Source organism: Saccoglossus kowalevskii, chromosome 6 (assembly GCF_978046115.1).
Source record: "Saccoglossus kowalevskii chromosome 6, keSacKowa6.1, whole genome shotgun sequence".
Taxonomy (NCBI): Eukaryota; Metazoa; Hemichordata; class Enteropneusta; family Harrimaniidae; genus Saccoglossus; species Saccoglossus kowalevskii.
Genome location: NC_140646.1, coordinates 2,846,749 through 2,864,734, shown reverse-complemented (window position 1 = coordinate 2,864,734; position 17,986 = coordinate 2,846,749). Strand labels below are relative to the sequence as shown.

General features: G+C 38.1%; 1 protein-coding gene across 4 annotated transcripts; it reads left to right on the top strand.

Annotated features, from left to right (window-relative positions):
• Nucleotides 1-2,885: 2,885 nt before the first annotated feature.
• Nucleotides 2,886-17,725, top strand: LOC100366935 (uncharacterized). Of its 4 annotated transcripts, XM_085499955.1 has the most exons (8): nt 2,886-3,016; nt 10,808-10,943; nt 11,213-11,365; nt 12,443-12,619; nt 15,232-15,371; nt 15,894-16,107; nt 16,290-16,556; nt 16,740-17,725. In XM_085499955.1, exons 4-8 carry the CDS (start codon nt 12,493-12,495, stop codon nt 16,916-16,918), a joined length of 927 nt encoding a protein of 308 aa, XP_085356081.1. In that variant the 5' UTR covers nt 2,886-3,016; nt 10,808-10,943; nt 11,213-11,365; nt 12,443-12,492; the 3' UTR covers nt 16,919-17,725. The 4 variants fall into 4 exon arrangements, with proteins under 4 accessions (XP_085356081.1, XP_085356080.1, XP_085356079.1 ...); XM_085499954.1 differs by having other exon boundaries at nt 10,808-11,216; XM_085499953.1 differs by having other exon boundaries at nt 10,808-11,365.
• The last annotated feature ends 261 nt before the right edge of the window (nt 17,726-17,986 follow it).

Genomic DNA, 17,986 nt, shown 5'->3' with positions numbered 1-17,986 from the left:
GCAACAACCCATGTTTCCTCCTGTTGAGGGAGGTATGGCATACCCTTCTCTGCCCATGCATGCATCCAATCCACCAAACACCAATCTATCAGCATGTCCACCCCCATCAATGGTGCCATCAGCAACAAAGGTTGTAGGAGTTCCACCACCAGCAGTATATGCACCGCTGGCACCTGCCCCTCCACAGCCATACTCATAAATCAGAAATTAAAATTGGAGAATTTGCATATTCTTTGATTTTGATGGATATTATTGTACCGCCCTTTCTCAGTTGGCAAGTTATGGCTTGAAATTCTTAATTTTGTAATTGCTGATCTTATTTTATAATTCAGAATTACTTTTAGATAATTTTCAAATTTGTAATTTTTCTTTACCAGTAAGTATGTCTTTAATTTGTTGCCAACATTTTGATTGTTGCCTTTATTGAGTTGTTTCATCCATTCATTATTATATGTATCTTTAAGTTTATTTTGAATAATTCTTTTTATGTTTTTAGAATTTAGATTATTAACTTCCCAGAGTTTGTTACATTTAAGTGTTTCTAACATGTGTTTTATAAAAGTTACAAATGATTTTTGTCCTTGTTCGTGTAGATCCAGTTCATTTTGTAAAGCTATCTTTGTCAGAATCGGGGACTTTCCATGTGCTATCCTCCTATACCTCCAAATGTATGGGGTACCGACCTAATTCGCCCCGTGATGCATTGTTTGAGCTTCTCCTGTGGACTCCTAATGTATTCTTGCAGAATTTTAAATGTAGTTTTTCATATTCCAAATTGTCATTTGTGATTGATTTGAGTGTCCCTTTGTGTTCGAAATTGTTGTTGGTATAGGCACCCCATATTTCACTCCCATATATACAAACTGGTTTTACCATGCTGTCAAATAAATAACATAGTGTGTTAATTTGGGTATTGGCGTAAATGTTGAATTGTTGTCTAATTGAGAAGTAGCTTTTTTGTGCTTTCAGAGTCAATGATTTAATACAGGTTTTGAAGGTACTATTTGAGTTAAAATTGATTCCTAAATATAGTAATTTATTGTCAATCTGTATCTTTTTATCATCTATATAGAAACTCTCTGAATTATCAATTTTTTTGTTCATAATCAGAATTGTTATTTTCTTTACACTAACATTTAATTTCCAGCTTTTACAATAGTTTTGTAATTTAAAAAATGTTGTTGTCCAGATTTAGTCTTTGATAGGATGACTATATCATCAGCATACATAAGGCATGGAATTGGTTCCTTACCCAAAATTGGGCAATCAGCTGTATCTTTCTTTAATTTTTCCATTTTTTCTTATTTTGTTATGGTTATTCATAATAGACTTGAGAACAAATACATGATCAGAGGTCCTGCAGTCTTTCTTAAAGCCAATTTGATATTTAGATATAATATTATAATCATTAAGGAACTTGTTTAGCCTGTTATTCAGAATAATCGAAAACAATTTTCCTAAACAGCTCGTTATTGTTATACCTCTATAGTTTGAGGGATCATCTTTGTTAGCTGATTTATATATTGGTACAATATATCCTTTATGCCAAAGGGATGGGTATTTTTCGTCTTGTAGTACTGTATTAAATATTTTGAGTAAATGATGTTTAATGTACATGAAACTGGATTTTATCATCTCGTTTGAAATTTTGGCAAATCCACATGCTTTTCTATTTTTCAATGTTTTAATTGCCTCTTTGACATCCTTTTCCACTATTGGTTTATCCAGTGTCATGTTGTGTACTTTGCCTTTCTTCTTCTCTAATTCCTCTAATTTCTTTATAATTGAACCTTTGAATTTGTTATCATAGTTTTGATCATTTGTAGAATTCAGTTTTTTATAAAAATTAAACCAGCATTCCGGAGTTATCAAATTGTCCATACTTTGTTTTCCTGATTGTTTCTTATTGAATGACTTGATCAGATCCCACAAGTCTTTATTATAACAATTTGTCTTTTTGCTTTTTTTAATCATTTTTCGCAGTGTTTTCTTGGTCTTATAGTATACCTGTCTCATGTCTAATTCCTTTGGATTTGCTTTCATCACTTTCTCTAAACGATTAACTTCATTTCGTAGTTCACTGCATGTCTTATCGAACCATGGTTTATGTTTGCGTTTACATTTGGATGCTGATATGACCTTCAGTGAAGATTCACCAGCACTCACTAAAATATGTGTTAACTTATTTATGTTACAATTCAAATCTATGCTATTATCATTCATTTGATTAATTAATGAGTCTAATTCTAATTTAATATTTCCACTACTTAATATGTTTTGAAATAAGTCACTTGATCTATCACTCCAAACAAATTTATCTATAAATTTTTTTAACTTATGTGTCATATTACAAACTGGTTGTCTTCAGATTTATAATCAGAGAAATACTACAATGATCCGATAAATAAGATATATTACCTACTTTAAATAAAATTAGTTTATTTATGAGTAATTCATTGACGATAAAATAATCTACTACACTCTGACCATTATACTTATAACAAGTATAACCACCTTCTAGATTGCCCAAAATTCTACCGTTTGCAATGCGCATTTGAGCTGTTTGACATATGTTTATTAAAATTTGCCCCAGTTTGTTAATTTCAGAATCATAGCTATTGCAGGGATTAATTTTCTTATCACTGTTGTAATTTGGACTGATATGTACATATTTATTTGAGCTTTCTACAATATAATCAGCAAATTCACTACGTTCAATTACCCACCATAGACTCCGGTCAGTCAAAATGACTATTTTGAACTGTTGGCATTAATCAGCAATTCTGCCAATGACGGAGAGATAGAATCTAGGTCAGGGGAAGCCCCATGAACGTAAGATTCTTTTCCCTTACGTCATAAACCACGTGATCGAGGCCATAAGTCAGCGCCAATACGGCTGGTTAATCGCCTCGAATGGAGATGAAATCTAGCGAGCTCTGCCTGAATCACTTGCTTTTTCCTGTCCGGGTTTCTAGCTTGGGTTGTTGCCGCTGGGCGGCATGCGACATTGTAGCTGGTAGGATAGTTTTTTCTCATCATTTTTACCCTCGTGTCGTTTTCCCCTTAGTGTGTAGCATTTTTCACAACAAAGAAATAAAACCTGGGCGTCGTAGCTTAATCACTTGTTGAAATGGTACTTGATATTTGTATTTCGAGCCACAATGATTCTGATTCATGTATGTTAACTTTTGGTAATATTTTGAATGGGATTGAGTTGTGAATATGTGCAGCCACACCTCCACCAGGAGTAGTACGACAGTTTTTAACTATATAATTAGAAATGTTAAACTAGGATAAATTATCCTCTTGCCATATTTCAGACAAAGAAATGATTTGAAATTTTGATGATAAAGTATTTTCACAGAAAATTTTTAATTGGTCAATATTTTTTTTTAAGATCTTATATTTAAATGTATAATGGCAATAGCACCTGGTGGAGGTTTTGGCAATTCTGTATTAAAGTCATTAACGGAATATGATTTACAATGAAATTTATGTGTTGTTCTCATCTCTTGGTTGGCAGTCATATTTGAAGAGAATGTACAAATTGCTTATAATAACTAAAATTTAGGAGGAGAAACAGAAAACAATGACATTATATTATCTTACTGATGTCGGCTTCTGTATTTATAATTATTGTATTGTGGTCAGGTGACTTCTTCACATAAATGCGCCCATTGTAAGTCCACATAAATTTATATCCTGTCCGTTTCTTTGCTGCATTGGTCTTGCCTAATAGAGATCGCCCAGCTTGAGTTAAGTTTTCATTGATGTATATATTGTTATTTTGTTCATATCCAAAATCTCTGGAGGAGATTTCTTTAAGTTTGCGCCTTTTGTCATATGTACTGTTACGTCTTCTGGTGGTAAATCTTACAATGATAGGCCTAGGTCGTGGTTGTTGTCTCTCCTCACTCCGGGTCGCCATGGTTCCTGATTTTCTTGTACCTATGCGATGAGTTATATCTATTTCATTTGCTGTTATTTCTGGATAAATTTTCTGTAATATGTTCAGAACTGTGCTATCTGTATTCTCTTCTATATTGGGTGTTTTCGGAATACCACTTACTTCTAGGTTAACCCTGCGGTGGTATTGATTTAAGTCAGTTACCTCTTGCTCCAGACCACCAACTCTTTCCTTTAGCTAGCTCATCATTCTCTTTCCAAAGACTGGTATTTGAATCTTGTAAAATTTTTAGCTTGGTTTTCATGTCTTCAAATTGCTTGTTAATTAATTGTATCGATTTTGTTACCTCAGCTTGTGATGCTTTGAGTTCAGTAGTATCAGTGCTGATCTTGTTTAGCTTTTCCATGATTGAATCCATATTGACACTTCACACTTCTTACATAAAAGCAAGTCACCTCATGTTAGTTTAACTCCTCTGGTTGCAGCACAATCTTCACACTTAGGCATAGTTAGACAGAAGCAATTAGGAGATGATACATGCAAATTGGGTATTGCATAATCCTGAACAATAGCTTTGCATGAATTAGTCACTCAGGAGAACAAAAGACATGAATATATTACTTGCTTGGATGAGGTTTTGTACAGTGATACTACTGGTAAATTGCTGATAAACTGTTGAGTCTTGCGCACTAGATCATTCGATTGCGCCAGTGTAGTCTGGTTTGGAGACAACAGGTGACGGATCCCTGGACCTTTCCAGGTGGTGACATCCTGTTACGGGATACCGCTGAAATCTCCATCTCCCTGTCAGTGTCTCCCCTATTAGGCACTGCCAGGGGACTCCTGCAAGGCGGAAGCAATCAGGCAGGAAGTAGCAGTTTGCTGGGAAAAGGCACTAAGTCCAGGCTTCTACCCAAATGTGTTCATAGTACCAAATCTACAAGTGGCCGGTGTCCAGTTCTGGACCTAGGCAGACTGAATCAGTACGTGCTCCTCGATCGGTTCCACATGGAGACGCCATTCAGCGTTCTTCTCTCCATCCACCGTTTTGACTGGCTAGCCCCACTAAACTTAAGCGGGGCCTACCTGCACATACCGATGCACCCAGCGAGTTGCCATCTCCTTCGAATCACCTAGCTGGGCCAAGTATTCGAATTTCGGGTGCCCTCCTGCTCTGGTTATGCACAGCACCCTACGTGTTCACCAGAGTGATGAAACAGGTAGTGCGTGGTATAGCTATTTCAAGTATGTAGCTTAGCGCTAAACAGCCTATCCGAATGTCTAGTCAGCGTTCCCTCCGAGAACTAATGCAGATCATTGGCATGATAACCTTGGTTTGAAGGTTGGTTCCCCAGGCCGTACCACGCAGCCGCCCGGTATAACGCTTGTTGTTACAATGCCGAGCTCTCCTATGGGAACTAGATAGGCGGGTTTTGATCTCGGACCAAGTGAAGGAAACCCTGCCCTGGCGGTCGGACAGGGGGCCCCCTTGGACCCACTCGCCGCAGGTAACACAGAACAGAGTGGCTGATACCCCAGTGGGTAGCCTCCAGGCTGTTTCGGCTGTGGGACGGTCCAAGGTTAGACCAGAAGCCTGGGCCAGGGTCACTTTGCTAACCCCGTGTACCTACTTAGTTGTGTACGCCTTTCCTCTCTTCCCGCTAGTTCACCAAGCACCGGAGAAAACTTCGACAGGTGCACACCTGCATATTGTTATTGGTTGCACCCAATTGGCCAAGCAAGGCCTAGTTTCCACTTCTGTCGGAAATGCAAGTCAAAACACCAGTAGTGCTTCCGAACTTACCCGACCTGCTGTCCCAACCAGACGGCGCACTACCAACGAGCCCAGTAGGTGGTATCACTTACATGCATAGAGGCTCTCAGTAGACCCGCACATACAAACATTTTATCTGAGCGGGCTGCCAACGTCTTGGCCAGGGCGAACAGGGATTCCACCAACGCAGCCTACATTTCTAGGTTGCGAGCATACATTGATTGGTGTAGCGGAAGGGATATTGATCCATACCATCCCTCTATTGGCCAGGTAGCAGGCTCCTTCGACCACCTGTTTGACGAAGTGGGTTTGTCCTATTCAGCGATCACTGGCTACAGGTCGCCCTTGTCCCCCACCATTGAGAACGTATGGGAACAAGAGTAGCCGATTGTCCTATTATTAGGAGACTATCTACTGCTCTCCAGACGCCAAGACCCTATAGAAGGGAACCGCCCAACTGGGACTTGTTCATTGTGTTATCCGCTCTAAACAGACTGCCCTTTGAGCCTCTCTGATCAGCACCACTCAAATTTTTGACTTGGAAAATTGTCTTCCTACAGGTCCTCGCCTCATGTAAGTGTCAGCCAGAGCTGGGGCATTGTCCTTCTTGGATGATGTACCGCCATTAAGGACAATCAAGTTGTGCTAAAGACACGAATCGGGTTTCTCGCCAAGAACCAAATCCCAGGACACAATCCTCACCCGATCATCATCCGCCGACTGTCAAATTTTGTCGGCCCGGAGGGTCAGGAGGAATTGCTTCTCTGCCCGGTTTGAGCATGGAGTTGCTACCAAACCGTACTAAGGATTCAGGACGGGGTGCCAGGCACATGTCTTTGTGTTACGGCCCAGGCAGGCAGGATAGGCCGGCCTCCCCAACTTCCATAACCAGGTGGTTTACTGTGACTGTGTCAGAGGTCTATAATATTTTAACTGCCTCAACACAGAGCTTTCAGAGACACCAAGTATGAGCGCATGAGGTCTGTGTGACTGCCAATTCACTAGTGCTAGCATCAGGTGCCCACTCGAGCACACAGGAAGGGCAGGCTTCTGGAGAACGCAGATTGTCTTTATCAACTACTACCTAAGAGACACCGCATAGGCAATATGTCAGTCTCTTCATTTTTTGCAGACAGATTTCTCTACCATCAGCACTCCCTGGAAGCTAACAGGTCCCGCTTTTCGGTCTATGCCCTCATGCAGAACTGTTTCGGTCTTTACTTACTACCCCCAGACTTGGGTTGGGGTCTAGCTTTCTCGGGCACACCAAACCCTGTCACCGTAGCAGCATTTTGGCTTCTTGCTCCGGGGACAGTCCGTAGCGTTGGTCTAAGTCCTCGAGGCGGAGAGAAAGAAACCAGAGTGATTAGCCAGCCGTATTGGCGCCACCATATGGCCTCGTCACGTGGTTCGTGACGTAAGGGAAAAGAGTCTTGGGGTCATGGGGCTTCCTCTGACCTAGATTCTATCTCTCCGTCATTTGCAGAATCGCTGATTAATGCCTACAGTTCAAAATAGTCATTTTGACTGATCGGAGTCTATGGTGGGTATGAACTATGTGAATAGGCAGGTTCGGAGAACCCTCTGCCTAAGTTTTCCTGTACGGGCATTCAAATCATCTGTTAATATCACATCTCCACATTTTCAATCTTTCTCATTATTTCTGAACTTGCATTAGAAGATGACTCTGGCGGGATATATGCAGCACATATGAAAATGTCTTTTAAGTTGATAAACATAGTTTTGTCCAGCTTAAGCCATAAATAATTTTCATCACCTCCATCATAGGTCTTGACTCTTTTTTTCAAACAAGATTTGATAATAATTGTGATCCCACCTGAACCTCTTCAAGCTCTTTTACGTACTCTTCTTGTTTTGTTATAAATATAATAGTTTGGATAATTGAAAAGTCATTGGGTCACAGCCAAGTCTCTACTAAAAAAGCAATGTCATCGTTGTTTACAAAGTTTATAAAGTCACTATCCTCCTACTTTTTTCCAAGACGAGCAATATTCCATGTACCAAGTCTTAGGTTGCTTGTACTCCAGTGGATCATGTTGCCCTATATGTGGATGTTTTATACATGACCTGAGTGTCTCTGATTAGCATTTTCTGCAGACTGTCCCCATATTGTTGACATAATTTAGGACATAATTACCCACCGGTGGCATATATGGGTTAAAGTTACTGTTATATTGACAATATGGTGGAGGAAACATAAACAATGGGAATTGTAGGTTTCTGTTCATATGAGATGGTATGTTGTTTTCCTCATTATTAGTTGAATGACGCTTCTGATATTGTGTTGGATTTGAAGTTGGTATCTTCAGAGTTGTGATCACATTATTGGAAGGTTGAATGTTATTACTAAATGTAGTGCAGTCTTGTTCAGCATGTTGTTGCACATGTGGTGATATTTCTTTAGCGTTATTGTTGGTAATGTGTTTTTCTTTATTTTGACTGTATTGAGTATGTCTGTTTTGAGGATGGCCTCTTGCATGCTTTTTGCTAATAGCTCTGTGCCCTGATGATTTAGATGTAAGTCGTCTTTGGAATGTGTATCCAGTGTTGCTGATATGAGGATATTATAATTATCCACAAACACAAAGTTGTCTTCACTGTTACATAAGTTGCACAAATAATCATTAAGCTCTCTGATATCAGCATCGCAATCATAGTCAAATCTTGGAGATATTCCGCATATCAAGATCAGCTAATAGTAAAGATTTGTATTCTTCCTTCCATTGATAAAGATCTTTTGTTATCAAGTCATTAGTTCCGACGTTAATAATTAGAACATCTTTACTATCTCTCAGATTCTTTATTATTTCCATTGCATATTTTCTTGGTAACTCTATAGTTATTAATCAATTTATGGTTAATAATTTGTCTTCCTGTAGAGTCCGTAAGCAGCAATCATGACTTAGACATTGTCTTCCTGTACTGATGATCGCCATGAACCTCTCTCTCAGTTGAATTCATAATGCCATTTCTTCTACCACCTCTCTGTGTGTTCATATTTTCTCTTTGGCTGGATTCATCATCTAACAGTATGCTGAATTTGTTTTGCGTTGGTACATTTGGCACAGTTATCTGCTCATCTTTTTTATCATTCTCATTATGTTTTCTGTCTGTAATAGGACCCTGTGGTTCCGCTTCTTTTTTATCATCATTTAACTGCTGGTGTTTGACCTCATCCCTAAATGCATTTGTCTCATTTCTTAAAGTATTTACACTCTCTGAGTTTCCTGTAATAATTGTTTAATCTCTGCCTTTAGTTTGTTTATATTTGAGGTCAATTGATCACTGCATTAGCTATACTTATTCTTAGATTCCTGAAGTAATCTTACAGCGTTGTCTTGACCCTCTCTAACTTGAGCTAGTGCCTGTTTTAAGATCTTTTAAGTTATTGATTTCTTCATTCTTTAAATCCATTTGTTTAGACACATCATCTTGGATTGCCTGTATTTGTGATAATTCTTTCTTCATGTTGTCTATTTCATCATCTTTTGTTTTCATTGTTTAGTTTATTTTTTATTGAACATCCTTCATTTGAGAGATGGGGCCCACAGCGGGCGCAGCAACCCTGTGAGTTTTTCCTGGGGGCCTATTGCAGACATTAACATTTTAAAGGGGGCATATTTGCCTCCCGCGCGGGCCCGCTTTAAAAGGTGAAAAACACCTCCGTTTCCCGCTAAATTTGAAACACACATGGCGTAGTAACGGCATATAGAGTGACCCCCCCCCCCCCGAGTGGTGGGTTACTGATGCATGTCATTTTTTCTTTGTGATTTGGTTCAAAATGTCCAACTGGCGGTTGTGTTGGTTTTAGACATCTATGTGTCCACTTTCTGATATGTATTTGGCCGAATTTGCCCAAACTAGGTACAAAGAACATATAATGGTATTCATATGCACATCTGTTTCAACATGTCATCGACCTTGTGTGCCTTGTCCGATTTTAATCTTACTTACCGTGGTGTTGTCCTTGTTCATGGTGGGTTAATTACTGATGTATGTCATTTATTTTTGTGGTTTTGATTCCAAATTGATACGTACTATTAGTTTTGTTTGTAGATACACTTCGATTCACTAATTTTGTTTAAATTTGAATGTGGATTGGGATTTTTTTTATATGAATAAGCTTATTTTTACAGCGATAAAATCAAATATCCCTACTTTTATTTATTTACCTATTTATTATATCTAAGGCCATGTATTTCTGTTTTAAAACACAGACTGACATTTATGTTTTGTTGTTTGTAGATTACTAGGCAATGTGTGTGATGACGTCACTATCTCTCAAACATGGCGTTCACTGGCAGTTTGGGTCGATCGCTGCTGAAATTTGGATAATACATTATTAACACTGTACATGTTCTTAAAAATACTTAATTAGGTGTCCAGAAGAGAAGAAAGTCCATCCGGCATTAGAAGGTTAAATTATTGAAGTCAGTCGTCCATAGTCCGTTGTCGACAACAAAAACAGATAGTTGCAAACACATAAGCGTATACCAAATATTGATGATTGGCAATGTTAGGAGTAGATATAAAATATAAATTCAATTATTTGTAATATCGAGAGTTTTAAACCAAATTGTTTACGAGGAATTCAGTGAAAAGGTCACCTTAATAGTATTAGAGATATTAAAAGTAGAATAATTCCGTAAGTAAGCGCACATACAATGTATTACAAAATACAGTTCAAATATGTTGACACTTGCATCAGCTGTGTGCCATTGAGCTAAATTACCATACATATCGTGCTTTTTATTTAAATTAAAAAAAAACAAAGGCTAGCATACTGTCCGTGTACATAAAATATAAGAAAAATACCAAATCACGCGAGATTTACCAAGTTGGTACAGTACAGCCCCCCCCCCCTCCTAGTTAGGTAATATGAACTGTTACTGTCGATGTAGGTTTCCAATTAAAGAATAAGCTCTGCGAAGGTAAATCCGTGTTTTTCGTGTTGCTGTGTTTATTAATTATGTAGATCGAACAACGGAATCACTCGACACTGTAATTCCCTGCATTAGGCACATGTTTTGATTTTAACTTTAATTTTTAACAATAATGAACTCACCATTCATTGTAATATAAATATTTCTTTAACCATAATACAGTTTATTGACGTGACCGTGGCACCCATTGCAAGTTGTACTGAAGTTTCGACAGCAATAGCACTCTAAAATGTGAAGGTATCTAGTGTCAGGTCGTAGGATTCCCCATGGTGTTTTGCCAAAGTGACACAATCAACGGGTAAGTGAACTGACTACGTGGGTCAAACAACGAGATTTAACTCGTTTGAAGTGGGCGTTATTGTTACGAAGTTGGTCTCAACTGGTGCGTATTACACATTATTACCATAACAACTGAACACTACGAAATAAAGAATGGGACCTGAAACACTATAGCCTGAAGGGTTCAGTGAGTCTGACGTATTGACCGTACCTGTGTGGACCAACACGTCTTTATATTGCGTAATTGGTGTGTATTTCAATAAGGATACCGTTCACTGTCGTTTTTAGTGAGGTACGTGTCTACATGAAGAACACGATAGTCTATGCAATCGAGAAGATATATCCGTTTCATAATAAACCAACGATACCAGATTGTTATACGAGAGTTCTTCAACGACTGCTTCCTATATCATATAGTTGTGGGCCAGTGTCATACTGCGAGTAAGTCCCAATTTCCATTATAGTTGTGGGCCAGTGTCATACTGCGAGTAAGTCCCAATTTCCATTATAGTTGTGGGCCAGTTTCATACTGCGAGTAAGTCCCAATTTCCATTATAGTTGTGGGCCAGTGTCATACTGCGAGTAGGTCCCAATTTCCATTATAGTTGTGGGCCAGTGTCATACTGCGAGTAAGTCCCAATTTCCATTATAGTTGTGGGCCAGTTTCATACTGCGAGTAAGTCCCAATTTCCATTATAGTTGTGGGCCAGTGTCATACTGCGAGTAAGTCCCAATGCCAGTGTCATACTGCGAGTAAGTCCCAATGCCAGTGTCATACTGCGAGTAAGTCCTAATTTCCAAGTTAATATAAGAATAAATGTCAGAGAAAATCACATTGTATCATAATGTGGCGTAAACAGTGTTGAATAAATTTATTGTGACCTCCAACGCGATTTTTGTAGTTGCCTGAGGCGTGACCTAAAAAGCACGTAGTTTAAGAACAGAGCACCATTGAGAATAATAATGGCACACTCGCCTTGTGTACTTCTCACTGTTGTCAATACTCGATTGAAGTAGGTCAATTTAACGAATCTTTAATGAGAATACTTAGTATATTTTACCGGGAGACTTTTTGTTCTTATCTTTTTAAATTTAATGGTTTGGTCATTGCGGTAAGCACCACTCAGTACCCGAACGATACCATCACAAACTGTTTGTTTTTTGAGTGTAAAGGAATCACAAAATGGCGACTGTAACACGAACTATCACGGCGAACAGGTTGTGTGTTGTGGGTGAATACGTGTTAGTAGTTTAAAAAAATACTTCGCTGTGACAAGCCGATTACCATCAACAGGTTGCACTAAAAGCGACAGATTAGATTGTCACGTGATCATCGTATTTATGACAGTCATTCCAATATTGTATAGGGTTGAATTTGGAAAGCAAATTACATTGTATGCGATGACACGAACCGGGGGGGCACGACCAAGTGATTAGCTCAGTGAAATAGTTCATGCAGTCACGTCACTTATTGTGCTGCTAGACAGTATCGATATGTCTGTTTCCTTTATTTTTTAGCCACCATGTGAAGCAGAGGAACCGGTTTGTACATTGTCGTGGTGAAGACAATGAGATTGTTTACTTTGGCGATTTTCTTTTATTGCTTTATGTTCAACCTGTATCAACGCCGTTGTCATGGAATCAAATATCCAAGCGTGGACGCCCAAAGAGCACACGAGTCTAAAAACAGACTAAGTAAGTATTTGAACAGTGTGTGCAATATGTTTACTTTCGGCCACTGTTCACGCCTTTTGCATTGAATGAACAGTTTTGGGCCACTGTTCACGCATTTTGCATTGAATGAACAGTTTTGGGCCACTGTTCACGCCTTTAGCATTGAATGAACAGTTTTGGGCCACTGTTCACCCCTTTTGCATTGAATGAACAGTTTCGGCCGCCGTTCGGGACTGTGGCATTGATTACGGAATGTGAGGCCACTGTTGACGACTGTGGCATTAAATACAGAGTGAATACATTCCTATACTGTGCCAGCAACTAAGTATTCTCCACTTCTCTCTTTCGTAACACGCCATATCGTGGTGCAAATACGTCACTCAGGCCCGTAGCCAGCACTTTTGAATAGGGGGTTCGAAAACAACAATAAATGATATATTTGATGTTAAACGTGTGAATTTTATAATATTCAAAAAGTGTGTTTGAGCTCTGTTACATACATTCTTATATTCTCGGTTTTAAATTCAATTGGTTTACTTTGTGTTACGTTGGTAAGTTATTCCAACATTTTTGAACTATTTTGCCATTTTAGAGAAGGGGTCCTAGGCCATTCCTCACCCACAGACAAATACACCCACACCCACGCCCTTGATCATTACGGCAAAATGTTGTACACAAAAAAGACAAGACTGTACGTATCTTAGCATTATTGTCCAAGCATTTTAAGGTAGAATGCTACTCACGAGCTTTTTTGCTCTTCGCAGATGTTAGCGCACATGAGAGTGACACAATTTCATGTCGAAATCTGTCTACAATTATTCATTTTAGTATTAGTCAATTATGTAATTTTATTTCTGTACAGGGCCTCACGACATCGTACAAAATGTAATGGTTAGAAAAGTGCATATCACGTTTTAAAAACAATACAACATCCATGTAAACATATGGTACTAAGTTAAGCTGAATTCATATTCATCTCGTCGCTTGAAAACTTTTAAAAGATACAGAGCTATATGATATACGGTGTGTGTCTGCCTAATTCAACATTATGTTCATGGCCAAAACAGCGAAACCTCGTCAGTATATATTTTAGTCTATAATTGCTTGCCAATAAATCTCCCAGGTTATAATACTACATTGATTTTTCCGAAAGTACACGGCCTGGATGATTGTGAAATTGAGGCATGCCATTTTTGCTGACAACAATTTTTTTATTCTTTGAGTAAATATCCCTAAGAAATTTGCAGTATCTGCAACCAGGCAATGCCGAAACCATATTTGAACAGGAGATTTGTATGTGGGTTCCCCGAGTAAGTCTGCCTGTCTTGTCTAATCGTTTAAGCATGATATAACATGTTTTGGGGTTCCAGCTATTTATTATTTAATTTTAACCAATATAAGATACAACGCTTGAAATAACCACAGCATAATGGCAGCCTTCCACATTCGTCCAACATCGATACTAAGTAGATACCTGCAAAATGTTGTCTGTACCCTCTCGATTTCCGAATTTTGATACTCCCATATCGCTATCATAAGAAATAGCTGGCACAATGATTGCATCAAACAAATTAAATGCACTAACCAATGGCATACTACCAAGTTTCTTGCAGTACGTAAATTTGTTGGTTCACTGTAAATCTGTTTTTAGTGGGCGGTAAAATAATATGCAATATAGTATCAGTTTAGCAGCGGTCTCAATAAACTTCAATGACTACATCTCCTTTAAATTTTATGAACCCACTAAACATCAAAAAAAAAACGTGTAAAAAAAATATGTTTGAAAAATATGATTTATCGCATAGTTTCAGTGCTGAAGCAACACTGTGGGATAAATGTTTGGCTGCAAGAAGCTCTTCGACCTATACAACTCGTGATGATAAATCTTCGTCATTTTTTAATGATGTTTTCAACCCTTAGCTGTACACTATGTCCAATAACACAGACTACTATACGTACTAATACAATAAGTTGACTACATTTGGCTGATACACTTAGAACAAAACAGTATATATGCCATCATTACCTTGAAGAATACAAAACTAATTAACCAAGATGAAAGTACAGTGTCGTGTTGCCGTCTCAATCCCGTTCGAACCCCGCACTTTACTAACTGAGCGAACACTAGCACAAGACAAACGGACCTATTCAGGACCACCACATCCTTCACAGAGTGACTACCATTACATTATTGTTTCTATGTTGCTTTAATATTTAACATCAGCTGCTTGAACGCGATCTTCATTACACCATCGCGGAGTCACCGAATAAAAGCTTGCCCATTTATAACAACCTGTTTTTATTGGCTGCTGTTGAACTGAGACGGCGTAACTTCACGATTGACATTTAAAGCTCGTTGCCACTTAAATGCTCATTATATATGCAATTTCGACCGAGTCTGATAGTTACCTCACTGAGTCAAGTAATTTAAACGATGATAATTATTTTAATTAATACTGTTTGTTTTATCATGTTCTAATCTACAATCATAAATCTATTCACTTCCAAAATTTAGGGGGTTCGACCGAACCCCCCGAAACTCCCCCCCCCCAAACTACGGGCCTGTCACTGAATGGGTCATTTACATCGCTATACTGTCTCAATGACTTAGTATTCTCGACTTCTCTCCGTAGGATTCATTCGTAACACGTCATGCGGTGGTACATTTACGTCACTGAATGGGTCATTTACATCACCAGACTATCCAAGTGAATACCCAAATGACTGCAACTGTCAATTTCTTATCACACTACCGTTGGGGTATCACATACAGGTATGATAAATATATTACATTAGATTTGTTTTTATTTTTGCTATAACATGCTGTGGCGTCATCTGTCGATGGTTATGTCAACGTTGACCTAATTTGCATACATCTCTAATCATGAGTAAGTTTGATTATTTTGGTTGAATTGCTAGAGATAAAACGACGTTGTCACAATCAACAAAGTGTAATCTCATCTTTTAGGTCATGTGACTCGACTTGAACATTTTCATCTCGACTATATCTTTGAATGCCATTTTCTCACTAATATTTTGTCATTTTTAGTGATTTTTTGATAATTTTGTTGCTAATGGTCTTTATCAAATTGTTGGAAAAATATGAAAACAACTATGTTACTATGGTGTTTTAATTTGTGAACGTGACAACAATTGACCTTTGCGCTAAAAAGGTTGAGTTAAACACGCCACTATTTTAATCAGTACATGACATATTGCCGGGCTGTTGTGCATTGCGTCCATTGTACTTTACTGTTCGTTGAATGTACTTTTATTTCATTTTATTTTATTCCAGTTGTTATTCGTCGATTTTTATGTTGAACCTGACTATGACTTTGTATATGTATATGATGGTGCTGACACTAGTGCTGACACTATTGGTAGTTACACTGGATCACAATCGTCGCTACTGATCACGTCGTCCATTAATAATCTATTTATAGTATTTGAGAGTGACTCTGCAGTCAGTTACAGGGGCTTCACAGCTTCTTATACATCATATAGACAAGGTACGGTAAATACGGTTCATTAACCACGTGACCTGACCTGATCTGAGAAACCATTCGGCGCAGTCATTCATGTTTTTTGCTGGACTTTACTTAGTATATACCCTTCTTCACATATTTGTAATATGGGGTAATACAGTAGCTAAAGCATAATTGTGATAATAGCACGTGTGTAATGTTTTCAGAAACAACGCCAGCTAGCATCCCTCACACAGAATCCGTAACAACGCCAGCTAGCGTCCCTCACACAGAATCCGTTTCAACTTTACACGAGAACACACATAAAACGACCAGCCCAAATACTGCCAGTCACGTTACAGAGAGGGCGCCCTGCACGAATGACCAGTTCACCTGTGAGAGTAGCAAACTGTGCATTGCGACGTCATCGGAATGTGACGGGGACAATGATTGCATCGACGGGTCAGATGAGAGGAACTGTTCACTCACTTCCAGTAAGTAGTTGCTTATTTTGTATTTCTTCGTTTTCCGTATGTTTTTCGTATGTATGACGATCTCTAAATATATGAATTTATTTTTGTGACAAATATAGCCTTCAAAGTTGTTCATCTATTAACGTGATACTTTTGTGATAATTATTGATAACAACAATTATGATATTTATATTTTAATTGCAGACATTATCGTTCCCATTATCACCGTATGTGGAGTCTCCGTGGGACTGGTTATTGCTGTTGTACTGTTTTATTGTAATTTTAAAAAGATAAAGTTAAATCGAACGACGCCCTCGCCCCCAATCGCTGGACCTCCAGTCACTGGTTCCAAAACGTCATTAGGCATGATTGTCATCGATTAGTAGACCGCCATTCACTGATTACAGGACACTTCGTATCGTTGTCGTCTATTCACAATAAGAGACTTGTATATGAGCTACCTTGTCGTCAATTGCACAGTATTATTTGTATTCTTCAATGATAGAATGAAGCCAACCATGGACTTGCTCACATTGTCAGAAGTTAACGCAAGTGTGGGTTAGATAAAATAGTTTGACATATCAGCATTACCGCAGTTATTCTCAGAATCTCAGGAATACAGTAGTACGGGAGGTCACATTATATATGTTCAAGTACGTCATCGCATTACACCAATTTTCGTCGCAGTTCATATATATATATAAGTCAAATTATTGTGCAATATCGCCATTTATTATGACATTATGATCATTTATTTATAACACTAGTAAATACAGTCTCACTTAGTGAACATAGGGGCATGTACTAAACTGTCATGTGACCGTTACGCATTGAAACAACTTAGAACAGGATATCACGTAATCAACCATCTGAATCCCATATATAGTACAACGTTTGTAATCATAAATGATTAACATAATAATGCACAGCCATGATTATTTGGGTAGTTTTCAGTTTTCAGCTACTTGAGGGTCACCATATTGTTTTATTGTAGTATTACGTTTTTTTCCAGTACTGTGGCCAATATTGTATATTGTTTGAATGGCGTATATTCCCTGTTTTTCTATGTACACTTTATCCTATGTGCAATATATTACTAGTATTTAATTATTCTAAGTAACAATCAAAACTACAGTATTATTGTTGATTTCAGTATTAAATGGTGATTTGAATCACTGTAATCAAAATAATTATTCTTTATTTATTAATTTATTAATATTTTGAATGTCATTATAACTGTCGTATGTTTGTAAAGAAAAATAAACGATTTCTTCATAACTCAGGCACAGTTAAACTAATAATTAACACGTGTTGGAGAATATTGTCAGTTGGCTACGTATACTTGGCTTATATTTACAGTATATGCTTAACACGTGTTGGAGAGTTTTGTCGGATGGCTACGTATACTTGGCTAATATTTGCAGTATATACTTAACACGTGTTGGGGAGTT

Bases quoted from the DNA above. Each gene is read 5' to 3' on its own strand.
- LOC100366935 (XM_006822446.2), top strand. From the start codon at position 12,493: ATGAGATTGTTTACTTTGGCGATTTTCTTTTATTGCTTTATGTTCAAC. The intron at 15,372-15,893 runs GTATGATAAATA...ATTTTATTCCAG, and splicing joins CGTTGGGGTATCACATACAG to TTGTTATTCGTCGATTTTTA. The intron at 16,108-16,289 runs GTACGGTAAATA...TAATGTTTTCAG, and splicing joins TTATACATCATATAGACAAG to AAACAACGCCAGCTAGCATC.